This window comes from Mandrillus leucophaeus, unplaced genomic scaffold, assembly GCF_000951045.1.
Source record: "Mandrillus leucophaeus isolate KB7577 unplaced genomic scaffold, Mleu.le_1.0 Scaffold388, whole genome shotgun sequence".
Classification (NCBI taxonomy): Eukaryota; Metazoa; Chordata; class Mammalia; order Primates; family Cercopithecidae; genus Mandrillus; species Mandrillus leucophaeus.
This window is the reverse complement of record NW_012104120.1, coordinates 2807438-2821891: the sequence shown is the minus strand read 5'-3', so window position 1 is coordinate 2821891 and position 14454 is coordinate 2807438. Positions and strand designations below refer to the sequence as shown.

The following is a 14454-nucleotide window of genomic DNA, read 5'->3' as shown; positions in this document are numbered from 1 at the left end:
CATCTTCCTCAAGGGACTGTTGTGTGAGGGTGGAGGACGAGTTGGATCCTGTGAGAATAGAGCTTCCTCTTACAGATTTATGCTTTAGCCAGGAGAATAAATGACAGAGAGGGACAGTGTGGCTGGTGGAGGTGCCTGTTCCAGAGTGGCAGTGGCATGGGGCTTCAGCAGAGTGTGGACCTGCAGGTGGGAGCAGGGAGAGAGAGGTCAGAGTGGAGATGTTGCAAAGCCCAGGTAAGAGAGTTTGCTGAGCCCTATCATAGGAAGGTTCTAGGCAGGGCAGGACCCTTGGTATTCAAGTCAGGGAGGCTAAGAGAGGCTATGAGCCACATGATGGCATGTGAAAAGGTGTTTCTTGAAATGGATTAGATCTTAGAGGTTGAAAAAGCTCATTTGGTGTAAATAATAAGGTATTATTTCTAATTTAATTTCTGCAAGATGTGGGAGATTAACTGATGTATTATATATTTTCTGAATTGTAATTTTCCAAGGCTGAAAATTTGGGGTATTATTTAGCCATTCATGTAGCAGCTGTTATCGTATTTCTCTTATATTGCTTTATAACTTGAATTTTTAGGTAGAGCTACACATTGTTTTATACCAGCTTATCTTTTATTTTTTTAGACAAATCTTCAAGCAGTTTTTGACAAATAGAGTGCTAAAAGACCCAAAACAAAGGCGTTTTTTCAAATCCAATGATCTCTATGAGCTATTTACTCTGACTAGCCCTGATGCATCCCAGAGCACTGAAACAAGTGCGATTTTTGCAGGTATTACATAAAATCATTTAATTTAAAGTAATCAGTTGCACAAGATGATACAATATAGTATTAGCGGTGTTTTTCCTCTACAGGAACTGGATCAGATGTTCAGACACCCAAATGCCATCTAAAAAGAAAGATTCAACCAGCCTTTGGAGCAGACCATGATGTTCCAAAACGCAAAAAGTTCCCTGCTTCTAACATATCAATAAATGATGCCACATCATCTGAAGAGAAATCTGAGGCTAAAGGAGCTGAAGTAAATGTAGTACCTTCTAATCAAAGTGATCCTTTGAAAGATGACCCTCACATGAGTAGTAATATAGCTAGCAATGATAGGCTTGGAGAAGAGACAAATGCAGTATCTGGACCGGAAGAGTCGTCAGTGATTAGTGGAAATGGGGAATGTTCAAATTCTTCAGGAACAGGCAAAACTTCTAGGCCATCTGGTGATGAAAGCATTGATGAAAAGTTGGGTCTTTCTTACAAAAGAGAAAGACCCAGCCAGGCTCGAACAGAATCTTTTTGGGAGAATAAACAAATGGAAAATAATTTTTATAAGCACAAGTCAAAAACAAAACATCATAGTGTGGCAGAAGAAGAGACCCTAGAGAAACATCTGAGACCAAAGCGAAAGCCTAAGAACCCTAAGCATTGCAGAGACGCCAAGTTTGAAGGAACTCGAATTCCACACCTGGTGAAGAAAAGGCGTTACCAGAAGCAAGATAGTGAAAACAAGAGTGAGGCCAAGGAACAGAGCAATGATGATTATGTTTTGGAAAAGCTTTTCAAAAAATCAGGTAATCCATTTGATACATTTGCCACAGGGATGCTAGGACCAGAAAATGAGTAGGCTGTTTCTAGCAGTAGCAGTCTTTAACTGATGGTGCATAGAGGGCTCTCAGTCAGAAGCGTTTTTCTTCAAAAATTTAGATTTGAAATATATTGACATTTAAAAAATTGTATTTACGCCTCTTTTCTGAAGACCTAGAAGAATTTGAAACTTTGGAAAACGGTAGTACTTATGGCCACTTATGGGAAGTGTGCAATTCTTAAATAGATGTGTACTACCTGAACATTAGTAGGCAGTTACTTTACATGCTATGTGCTACATTAATCTGATTTTCCAACCATAGGAGATTAAAGTAACATTATAAGGGAAAGAGACAGGCTTGTGGCTAGAGACAGACATTCTAGAAGTACGAAAGCTGATAACTTATGTCAAGGGAGAAAAGTTAGGAGATGTAGACTCAACAATTGCTCAAGACCATGGAGTATAGATAGCCCTGCTTAGTGATCCCTTAGCAGTCACTGTATTCACAATGTCATGACCTTGAGTTACCAAAGATTGCTGCTTATGGCATTCAGTTTAAGAAGGCAGGTTTATGTGTAGCATTTCAGAAAGACTTTTATTTAGCATGGTTAATTTTTTTGTTAATTTCATAGTTTGAAGTAATTTCAAACTTAAAGAAATCAGTTTGAATAATACGAAGAACTCTCCTATATCCTTTACCTAAGTTATTAACATTTTTCAGCTTTTGCTTTATCATTCACACACACACCCATCTATGCATACATTGTTTTTTTTGGCAGGAATACCACAGAGGTGATACTGTATCTTACTCAATGCATCTGTCAGGAGACACATGGTGGTTTGACCTAGTACAAGTTAATTTTCAAGATTAAGGTGGAGTCTGCCAGGTTTCTCAATGCTAACATTAATATTTTTCCCTTTGTAATTAATTTGTACTTTCAAGGAATATGCTTTGAGACTGTGTAAATATCCTGTTTCTCATCCAAATTTTATCCACTAGTTTTAATATCCATTGATGATTCTTTCCTCAGTCAGTTATTACTACAGTGATTGCCAAGTGGTGATTAACATTCTACTGTAAGGAAGGTTTTCCTTCTCCCTTATTTATTTATTAATTTATTTTTAGATCAGTATGGACTAATGGATTCTTTTTTTCCATAACTGTAATCCATTAGTAGGGGTATTATGATGCTCATATTGTCTTAGATTTGCCTCGTGGGTGGGAGCTCCTTCAGGCAGGCTCCTTTGTCCCTCTGGTATGTCCCCCCCATTCTTTGAGCACCTCCTTTCTTCTTGGTATACTAATATATGCTGAGCTCAATTGGTATTCTGTGCCAGCCCTGGAATCAGCCATTTCTTCAAGGAGCCCTGGAGAATGGTATTTAGGAACTAGGATCTGGGTTCTCAGAGTGTTCATTGCTGCTAGTATGTCATTGCTTTTGTAGCCAACAGTATCAGGAAATAGATGTATGTATGTGTGTGTATGTGTTTGTTGTGTACATACATATACATACATGCATATATATGCACAACAAATTGCACAGATACACCTATCTCTATGTCTATAAAAACCATGAGTTTGGCTTCCAGCAAAGACAGATTAACATTTATCCTTCCATGTGAAACAATGAAAGCAATGACAAAACGTACGAAGCAATGGTTTTCAGGCACCAAAGGGCAGTGATCTCTTGAGAGATGGGAAACAAATGAACTGAACTCTCCAGCCCTGCCCTACTGCCTTGAGAGAATTTTCATGCTGTGACAGAAAGAAGAAGAAACCAGATGAGAGTCCAAGGCAGACCCTCTGTTGAAAAAACAGAGCTGAGCATCAGGGGAGGCCAGGGTGGCTGGCATTCACATAAAAGAGATGATAGAGGAGACAGCTCTGCACAGGGAGAGAACCCCACAGGTCTGCAGAATCTCCTTTGGCACTCAGCTGAATACTGACCAGCACATTGTGCAAGAAAACTACTTAAGGTCAGTGAAAAGGCCTTTCCTCTTTAACTTTTTGAATTAGAGGAGAGATGTCTGGTGCTCTCCCATGGCCAGGGATAGTGCCTGTTCCCACCAGCTAAGACTGGAAAAATATTTCATGGGGCATTGGGTATAGGACAGAGTAGGGGGTCTTGCCTCTGTAGTAGGGAATGATCAGCCTTGGAGTGAGCACTGCTTCAGCTCCACCTGAGAGTTTACAGGAATATACAAATACCCAACATCCAACAAGATGAAATTCACAGTGTCTGGAACCCAGTCAAAAATTACTGGCTGGGTGTGGTGGCTCAGTCTGTAATCCCAGTGCTTTGAGAGGCTGAGGTGTGTTGATTGCTTGAGCTTAAGAGTTGGAGACAGGTCTGGGCAACATGGTCAGATCCCATCTACAAAAAGTAAAAAAAAATTAGCCGGGTGTGGTAGCACACACCTGCAGTCCCAGCTACCTGGGAGGCTGAGGTGGAGGGATTGCTTGAGCCTGGAAGGTTGAGGCTGTGGTGAGCTGTGATCATGCCACTGCACTCCAGCCTGGGCAGCAGAGTGAGACCCCATGTCAAAAAATAAATAAATAAAATGTATAACCCAGTTTTTAAAATGGACAAATAATTTGAACAGACTTCACCAAGAAAGATATGTAGATGGCAAATAAATATATGAAACTTGTTAATATTATTAATTATTAGGGAAATGCCAATTAGGACCATAATGAGACACCACTACACACCCTCTAGAATGGCTAAAATGAAAGAAGACTGACCATACTAAGTGTTGGTAAAGATGTGAAGCAGTTGGGTCTCTCATACACGCCTGGTGGGAATGTAAAGTGGCACAATCACTTTGGAAAACAGTTTGGCAGTTTCTTAAAAATTAGGCATGCACCTTCCTTACGATATAGCCTTTTCAGTCCTGGATGTGTATTTGCCCAAGAGAACTGGAAAATATGTCCATACAAAGACTTGGACGTGAATATTCATAGCAGCTTTATTAGTAATAGCCAAAATGTAGAAATCAAATGTCCATCAACAAGTAAATAGTTAAATTAACCATGGCATATCCGTATGATCAAATATTAATCAACAGACCAGGCTTGGTGGCTCACACCTATAATCCTAGCACTTCGGGAGGCTGAGGTGGGTGAATCACCTGAGGTCAGGAGTTTGAGTCCAACCTGGACAACATGGTGCAACCCTGTCTCTACAAAAATACAAAAATTAGGCATGATGGTAGGTGTCTGGAATCCCAGCTACTTGGGAGGCTGAGCGGGAGAATCGCTTGAACCTGGGAGGTGGAGGTTGTAGTGAGCTGAGATCACACCATTGCACTCCCGCCTGGGCAACAGAGTGAGACTCCATCTCAAAATATATATATATATATATATATATGTATACACACACACACACACACACACATACACTATTCAACAATAAAAGGAAATAGAGTATTGATACATGCTACAGCATGGATGACTTTCAGACTAGTAAGATTAGTACATACTCTGATGCCATTTGCATAAAATTCTAGAAAACACAGTCATGACAGAAAGTGGCTTGGTTGTCTGGGGATGGGGTATTTGAGGGTGGGATTACAAAGGGACGTGAGTTTTACAGGTGATGGCTATGTTCATTGTCTTGATTGTAGTGATAGTTTCATGGTATGTACATAATGTCACAACTTACCAATTCTGTACTTTAGCAGTTACTGCATATCAGTTACACTCTAACAAGCTCCAAAAAGCAAAATAAAATGAGGGGATACTGTTGTCTCCAATTTCATTTCAGCGCCCTAGGGCCCTTTCCATGTTTGTAGCTTCCCTCTTTAAGACCTTCATTCACAACGTACTGAGTTACTCCTCAATCCTAGGATACATGGTAGTTTTTTAGAATTTCTAACCTGAACTACGGCAAAAACAGTTATACTAACTAGAATTCAATATTTGTTTTTATTTATACTAACTAGAGTTCAGTATTTGTTTTTATTTATTTTTGTCTTTAAGTTTTTGGTCAAAACACTTCTTGAGTCAAAAAAAACTTGGTTCTTTTTTCTCTTCTTTGTATTTTCAGTGTGTGCTATCAATTTAAAATATAGTTAGGTTAATTTATTTGTTTGTATTCCACTTTAGGGTTTCCTCCCATCCTTGTTGACTCTATGTTATCTTCTGAGTAGCAACACATTAACATAGTAACAAAAGACAAAATATGCAAAAAGAAATACCAGAGTTGTGTCATTCCCCACCCTGTCCCCACCCCTTCCTTCCCTTTCCAGTCTCGAGTTTCTGGCATTTCCTTCACGTGTTTCTGTATTAGTCTGTTTTCACACTGCTGATAAGACATACCCAAGACTGAGCAATTTACAAAAGAAAGAGGTTTAATTGACTTACAGTTCCACACGCTGGGGAGGCTTTACAATCATGCAAGGAGGAGCAAGTCACATCTTTCAGGGATGGCAGCAGGCAAAGAGCTTGTGCAGAGAAATTCCGGTTTTTAAAACCATCAGATCTCATGAGACTCATTCACTAGTACAAGAACAGCACAGGAAAGACCCGACCCCATAATTCAGTCACCTTCCATCAGATTCCTCCCATGACGTGGGAATTGTGGGAGTTACAATTCAAGATAAGATTTGGCTGGGACATAGCCAAACCATATCGTTCCACCTCTGACCTCTCCCAAATCTCATATCTTCACATTTTAAAACCAATCATGCCTTCCCAACAGTCCCCCAGAGTCTCAGCTCATTTCAGCATTAACTAAAATGTCCACAGTCCAAAGTCTCATCCAAGATAAGGCAAGTCTTTTCTGCCTATGAGCCTGTAAAATCAAAAGCAAGTTAGTTACTTCCTGGATGCAATAGGGGTACAGGCATTGGGTAAGTACAGCCATTCCAAATGGGAGAAATTGACCAAAACAAAGGGACTACATGCCCCACACAAGTCTGAAATCCAGCAGGGCAGTCAAATCTTAAAGCTCCAAAATATCTCGTTTGACTCCATGTCTCACATCGAGGTTACGCTGATGCAAGAGGTGGGTTCCCATGGTCTTGGGCAGCTCTGCCCCTTTGGCTTTGCAGGGTATAGCCTCCCTCCTGGCTGCTTTCATGGGTGGCATTGAGTGTCTGCAGCCTTTCCAGGTGCATGGTACAAGCTGTCAGTGGATCTACCGTTCTGGGGTCTGGAGGACCGTGGCCCTCTTCTCACAGTTCCACTAGGTGGTGCCCCAGTAGGGACTCTGTGTGGGGGCTCCAACCCCACATTTTCCTTCTGCACTGCCCTAGCAGAGATTCTCCATGAGAACCCTGCCCCTGCAGCAGACTTCTGCCTGGGCATCTAGGTGTTTCCATACATCTTTTGAAATCTAGGTGGAGGTTCCCACATCTCAGTTACTGACTTCTGTGCACCCTCAGGCTCGACACCTTGTGGAAGCTGCCAAGGCTTGGGGCTTGTACCATCTGAAGCCATGGCCTGAGCTCTGTGTTGGCCCCTTTCAGCCACAGCTGGAGTGGCTGGGACGCAGGACACCAAGTCCCCAGGCTGCACACAGCATGAACCGTGGGCCAGGCCCATGAAACTACTTTTTCTTCCTGGGCCTTTGGGCCTGTGATGGGAGGCGCTGCCATGAAGGTCTCTGACATGCCCTGCAGACGTTTTCCCCATTGTCTTGGGGATTAACATTTGGCTCCTCGTTACTTATGCAAATTTCTGCAGCCAGCTTGAATTTCTCTTGAGAAAATGGGGTTTTCTTTCCTATCACATTGTCAGGCTGCAAATTATCCAGACTTTTATGCACTGCTTCCCTTATAAAACTGAATGCCTTTAACAACACCCATGTCGCCTCTTGAATGCTTTGCTGCTTAGAAATTTCTTCCACCAGATACCCTAAATCATCTCTCTCAAGTTCAAAGTTCCACAAATCTCTACAGCAGGGGCAAAATGCCACCAGTCTCTTTGCTAAAACATAACAAGAGTCACCTTTGTTCCACTTCCCAACAAGTTCCTCATCTCCATCTGAGACCACCTCAGTCTAGAGCTTACTGTTCATATCACTATCAACATTTTTGTCAAAGCCATTCAACAAGTTTCTAGGAAGTTCCAAACCTCCTCACGTTTTCCTGTCTTTTTCTGAGCCCTCCAAAGTGTTCCCATCTCTACCTGTTACCCAGTTCCAAAGTTGCTTCCACATTTTGGGGTATCTTTTCAGCAGCGCACCTCCCCACTGGTACAGATGGACTGTATTAGTGCATTTTCACCCTGCTGATAAAGGCATACCCAAGACTGGGCAATTTACAAAAGAGGTTTGATCAACTTACAGTTCCATGTGGGTGTGGAGGCCTCACAATCATGTCAGAAGGCAAGGAGGAGCAAGTCACATCTTACATGGATGGCAGCAGGCAAAGAGCTTGTGCAGGGAAACTCCCATTTTTAAAACCATGAGATCTCGTGAGACTCATTCACTCGTGAGAACAGTGTAGGAAAGACTCATCTTTATAATTCATCACCTCCCACTGGGTTCCTCCCTTGTCACGTGGGAATTGTGGGAGTTACAATTCAAGATGAGATTTGGGTGGGGACACAGCTGAACTGTATCAGTTTCTTTTTGTGGAAATAAGCAGGCACATGTATAATTTCATATTCCCTTATTCTTTTACACAAAAGGTTGTACATTATGTTATCTTCTGTTTCTTTTTTTAAAAAACTTCATATATCCTGACAGCCACTCCTGTATTAGTTAACAGAGAACTATTCCTCCTTTAACAATTTTTATTGCTAGAGTACTCTGCTATGTTGACCCAAAACCCGAAATCTAAAATGCTCAAAAATCAAAACCTTTTGTGCACTGACATGATGCCAGATGTGGAAAATTCCACACCTGACTTCATGTGATGGGTCACAGTCAAAACACAGTTAACACTTTGTTTCTTGCACAAAATTGATAAACGTATTATATTAAAATTACCTTCAGGCTATGTGTGTAAGGTGTATGTTAAAAATACACACATTTTGTGTTTAGACTTGGGGCCCATCCCCAAGATGTCTCATTTTGTATATGCAATTATTCCAAATTCCAAAAAAGTGAAAATTTGAAATACTTCTGGTCCCAGGAATTTTGATTAAGAGATATTAAACCTGTACCACAGTTTATCCACATATGAGGATTTAGATTGTTTATAGCTTCTTTCAGCCACAATGCTGCATGAAATAATCCTGTGCTTGTACAAGAGAGATTGCTAGATCAAAAGGTGAACACATATGTAAGGTTGTTTTGTTTGTTTGAATAATGCCCAACTCCCTTTTGTAAGGTTTAGATCAATTTGAATTGTCACCAGCAATTGTTCCCCAGAGCCTTGTCAAGAGTGTGGTGTTATACTTTTAATTTTTCCCAGTCTGATAGGTGAGAAAAGATATATTAAGTTTCAATTTGCAGTTATTTTCTTTGAGTGAAATTGAACTTTTTATAGGACCATTTATATTTAAAAAATTTTTCTTTATGTGAATTTGTCTGTTCATATCTTTTGTCCATTTTCTAAATCAGATTTTTGGTCCCTTTTTCCCCTTGGTTTTAAAGAGTTCTTTATATATTAGGGATGTTAACTTTTCATTTTTCATATATGTTACAAGTATTTCCTCATTGGTTGTCTTTTATTACTTATGATAATTTTTTTCCTATGAAACAGGTTTTTTTTAAAAAAAAACACTTGTCAGTCTTTTATTAATTGGAATTGTAGTTCTAAGCCTTTTCTACACATAGATCATATGATAATTCACCATGTTTTCTTGTACTACTTGTATGGTTTTGCTTTTTACATTCAGATTTCTGATCCATTTAGAGTATGAGGTGTGGATTTTATCTTGGTTCAAAGATAAAATGCCCCAACATTTGTGCCCCAACGTTTGTAGCATCATTTATTTCAAATATGGTTTTCTCAGTGATTAGAGATGCCTTTATCATGTAATACATTTCCAAATGTAGTTCAATCTATTTCTAGTTTCTGGTCAATCTCCTGTTGTGTCTCTTCCTTCCTCAGCACCAAACTGTTGTAATTGGAGCATGTTTTATTGTCCAGTAGGGTGTCACTTTGCCTTTTCAGTGTTTTCTGATCTATTCATGAAGGTTTATTTTTCTATATGAACTTTAATATCAGTTTGTCTAACTTCATAAGAAAGCTTGATATTTTTATTGAGATTGCATTAAACATATAAATTAACTCAGGGAAAATGGTTATTGAGTCATTCTTCTCAAATGCAAGGGATATCTTTCTGTTTGTTTAAGTCTGATGGTCTCTCTTCCCAGGAGTGTTTTCATGTCTTCTCCATACAAGCTTTACACATTGCTTGGGTTTATTCCTAAGTGTTTTGTCTTTTCTGTTACTGTAAGTAGAATTTTCCTGCCATTTTATCTTCAGCTGGCTATTGTTTGTAAATAGGAACGTTACAGGTTTCTGTATGTGAATTTTATTTTTTTATGTTGCCTGAATTATTTTACTATTTTTTATCATTGATTCTCTAGGGTTTTCTAAGTGTACTATGACTTTGTTTTTTGTCTACCACAATATTGTACTTATACAGAGGAGAAAAGTGTCTTTCTTGCGTACAAAGTGAAATATCACTTTGCTGTTTCTTTTCTTGCTAGTTGGCGTGCACAGTGTCATGAAGCACGATGCCATCATGGATGGAGCCAGCCCAGATTATGTACTGGTGGAAGCAGAAGCCAACCGAGTGGCTCAGGATGCCTTGAAAGCACTGAGGCTCTCTCGTCAGCAGTGTCTGGGAGCAGTGTCTGGTGTTCCCACCTGGACTGGCCACAGGGTGATTTCTGGTGCACCAGCAGGAACAAAGTAAGAGATTGTTGCATGCCATACTTGCAAGGAGGCCAAACAACTAAGGCTAGAAATAAAATCAGAGCAGGTGTGGAGGCTTATGTTGTTATTTCTCTTCAGGAATAAATCCCTCATGGAAAGATTATAGCAGCGAAATCTGGGTGACTTGTAGAAATACTGTTACAACTTTGCCTTCCTGCTTGCTTTCATCCCCTGTTTTCCAAAGTGGCTTCAGGAGAAGTGATTGGTTTTATTTGAGAGATGGTGTTGTTAAAAATAGTAAGAGATCTAGGATAATGATTAAACTTGAATGAGATAATTAGCCAATTTACAACACACATTGATTACTTTGTTATTCAGTATGCTCTTTTAGAGTGATTTTCCTACCTGGAATTGAGAATGGTTCCCATCATCTTTTGAACAAGAAACTGAGTGGTTCTCATTCTGAGATGCAGCAGTTCCTTTTTTTTTTTTTTTTGGAGACGGAGTCTCGCCCTGTCACCTGGGCTGGAGTGCGGTGGTGTGATCTCAGCCCACTGCAGCCTCCGCCTCCCGAATAGTTGGGATTACAGGCTCCCACCACCATGCCATGCTAATTTTTGTATTTTTAGTAAAGATGGGATTTCACCATGTTGGCCAGGCTAGTCTCGAGCTCCTGACCTCAAGTGATCTGCCCGCCTCGGCGTCCTAAAGTGTTGGGATTACAGGCATGAGCCTCTGCACCCGGCCAGCAGTTACTTTCTAGGAGGGTGGTGTGGAAGAGTCGAGGGGGATAGACCAGAAATGGCGTGGCTGTGAAAGAATAACCATGCAGATGGAAATGTTTCCAGGAAGAAGTTCATTGTTGAAAGAGTATTTTGATCTCTGAGTCTCAAAAGCAAACATTTAATCTACTGTGATTATTTTCCTTCTTTAGGAGTAGATTTGGTAAGAAAAGGAATTCTAACTTCTCTGTGCAGCATTCTTCATCGACATCTCCAACAGAGAAGTGCCAGGTAATATAGATAACCTTTTTGCTTTCCAGGGTGAGATTTGCTTGATTGAATGCCATGAAAATTTCACCTGATTTTGGGTGTGAAGAAAATGGTTATCTCTGGTGTAATGACACCTGATATTTGTGTTGCATGCTCTGATTTACGATGCACATTCACTTGAATCTAAAAGGACCTGCTGATTTCCTAAAGACAAAGTCTTTAACCCAAGATCCGTAGCAGCATTTCTGTTTTACCATTAGAAGGTTGACACAGGGATGGGTGTGTCGCTGCTAGGACAGCCTGCCTTGTCTAGAGGGGAAGTGCCAGCTCCAGAGACCACAATCCTCTGAAATAAAGGTCCAGAAAACTACCTTGAATGTTGGTGTCTGTAACTCACTAGCTGCTAGAGCAGAGTGCCTGTCTTTCTCTGTTCAAGAATGCCCTGCTTGCCTTGAGTGCTACAGTGATTAAAACTAGTCCAGACTCCACCATTCAGTGGAAGTCTTTGTGGTCTTTCTGATTAAGGATTATGTTAAAACTCCCAGATTCAGACTCCAATTTTAAGTTAATATGAACGCGTTTAGGAATATGAGTACCTTTTTGACTTCTCATGTTCTGTGCTTTTAGCAGTAGGGATTTGAGACCCTTTCAGAGTTAGATTTGTGTTTTTTTAAGGAAACTTGCATTAGATGTAAGGTAGGAAAGAGTAAGAAGATTTAAAAGTGAGGAAAAAGAAGTATAGCTATGATACTGTTCCTTATCCACAGTGTACAGGTCAGGGTCCATTTGAGAGGAAGAATAGGAAAAGCCCACAGGCACTGAAAGTGGTCCTGGGCCTCCTAGAGACAGATTTTCCTGAAACCTTGCCTGGAAACCTCCACTCTGCCTTCCCTTCCACCACCATGCAGAGTGGTGACTAAGGGAATGGCTTGGTTGCCCCCCTTTTATTTTATTTTATTTTTTTAGGAAATGGTCTCTTAACAGTGGGAGGATTTAGATACCGGACCCTCCTCCTTTCCCTTTTCATTAGGTGGAGTCTCAGTCTTAACCCGTCAACCTCACCACCCTGGCACACGTGTTGTCTGGTGACCCCTCACAGCTTTTGGGGAAGGAAGTGGGGTATAAACTAGAGATTAAATATATCAATGTAGTGGTCTTCTTTTTCCAGGATGGCATCATGAAAAAGGAGGGAAAAGATAATGTCCCTGAGCATTTTAGTGGAAGAGCAGAAGATGCAGACTCTTCGTCCGGGGCCCTTGCTTCCTCCTCACTCTTGGCTAAAATGAGAGCTAGAAACCACCTGATTCTGCCAGAGCGTTTAGAAAGTGAAAGCGGGCACCTGCAGGAAGCTTCTGCCCTGCTTCCCACCACAGAACATGATGACCTTCTGGTGGAGATGAGAAACTTCATCGCTTTCCAGGCCCACACTGATGGCCAGGCCAGCACTAGGGAGATACTACAGGAGTTTGAATCCAAGTTATCTGCATCGCAGTCTTGTGTCTTCCGAGAACTATTGAGAAATCTGTGCACTTTTCATAGAACTTCTGGTGGTGAAGGAATCTGGAAACTCAAGCCAGAATACTGCTAAACAACATTGCTTCCTAAACTTTCAAGTCACTTTTTCTAATGGGCATTTCTGATTATTAATTTATTATTAATAATCATGTTTGTCAATGGAAGTTGGCTGCACTTGATGTTTGTTTGCATGACATCTACCTCAGAATAAAAACTTTAAGAAGACGAAACTCTTCTCTGAAAGTTAAAAAGTTTTAATAATGCTAGCTAAAGGAGAAAATACTTGGATTGATTTTTTTTTTGGCACTCTGAATTATGTTAAAAAATCAGGGACCTAACGGTTACTCCTTGGAGCACATTTGTTCCTTTACCCAAAAGATGCTGTCAGGGAGCACATTTAGAAGTTTGCAGAACAGAAATCTCAATAATTTTTTTTATTGGTGCTAAAAACAGGTTTTATATTCAGTCAAACCTGTTCAGTAAGTTCATCAATATCTGATAACAGCATTATTTTGATGCATAACCTTTAAACATTTAAATTTACTGTTTGCCACCCACAAAGGTCAGGTTTGTTATTTGTTGTTTGATAATTGTATTAATTTTCTTGAAAAGATCCTCTTTTCAAGGTACTGGCAAATTGGTGGGTATTTTTATTAGTAAAGCATGAAACAGTTTGTTAATAAATGATAAGACATGTATTTGTGGAAAGTTGTAGGGTATTCAGTTTACCCTGGCTTTCCTTTAAGCAGAGGGCATCTTTTTCCCTTCTACAGTCACAAAAGGGCATCTTTTTCCCTCCTACAGTCACAAAATGTGCTATTAAAAAAAAAAATCCAATTAAAGCCAAAAGTAGGTACATAAAAACCACACATGTGCATGCACACAAACATCACTGCAGCCCACAGCAGACCCAGCTGTTATTACTATGAAGTGACACCACTCCAGACCTCTCTTATCTGCAGGCTGGCAGGCTGTCTTCTCTCCAGTTGCCTTTGTCTTGCGCCTGCCTTTGCATTCCCTGTGACTGGCTTTCCTGTTTCTGTGGTTTGGATTCCAGCCAAGGCTGTTTGTATCTCGCTACTGTTTATGTGTTTATGGTTCTGTGATGGTGTTGCTTTGATCCTCAGTTTATTTTCTTTTTTTTTTTTTTTGAGATGGAGTCTCGCTCTGTCGCCCAGGCTGGAGTGCAGTGGCGTGATCTCTGCTCACTGCAAGCTCCGCCTCCCGGGTTCACGTCATTCTCCTGCCTCAGCCTCCTGAGTACCTGGGACTACAGGTGCCCGCCACCACGCCCGGCTAATTTTTTGTATTTTTAGTAGAGACGGGGTTTCACTGTGTTAGCCAAGATGGTCTCGATCTCCTGACCTCGTGATCCGCCTGCCTCGGCCTCCCAAAGTGCTGGGATTACAGGCGTGAGCCACTGCGCCTAGCCCAGTTTATTTTCTTACCTGTGTTTTTCTTGTTTCCTTCTCAGGATGATTTTATCATCTCATCTTTGAAGTGTTGTTTTCTGAAATTCATTGTATTCCTTGAATTTCTTCTGTAGCTATCTCAGTGCAGTTTGTTTCTTGGATTTGTGTTCTCTGGTCTG

At 40.7% G+C, this 14454-nt stretch overlaps 1 protein-coding gene across 1 annotated transcript in view; it reads left to right on the top strand.

Moving 5' to 3' along the window:
- LOC105547377 (DNA excision repair protein ERCC-6) overlaps positions 1–13088 on the top strand; it is a 79698-nt gene extending 66610 nt beyond the window's left edge. Inside the window, exons 17-21 of the mRNA XM_011990952.1 lie at positions 625–770; positions 854–1561; positions 10188–10392; positions 11291–11369; positions 12517–13088. Of these exons, the coding sequence (XP_011846342.1) occupies positions 625–770; positions 854–1561; positions 10188–10392; positions 11291–11369; positions 12517–12936 (1558 nt within the window). The 3' untranslated portion in view covers positions 12937–13088. The remainder of the gene's footprint in view (positions 1–624; positions 771–853; positions 1562–10187; positions 10393–11290; positions 11370–12516) is intronic.
- The last annotated feature ends 1366 nt before the right edge of the window (positions 13089–14454 follow it).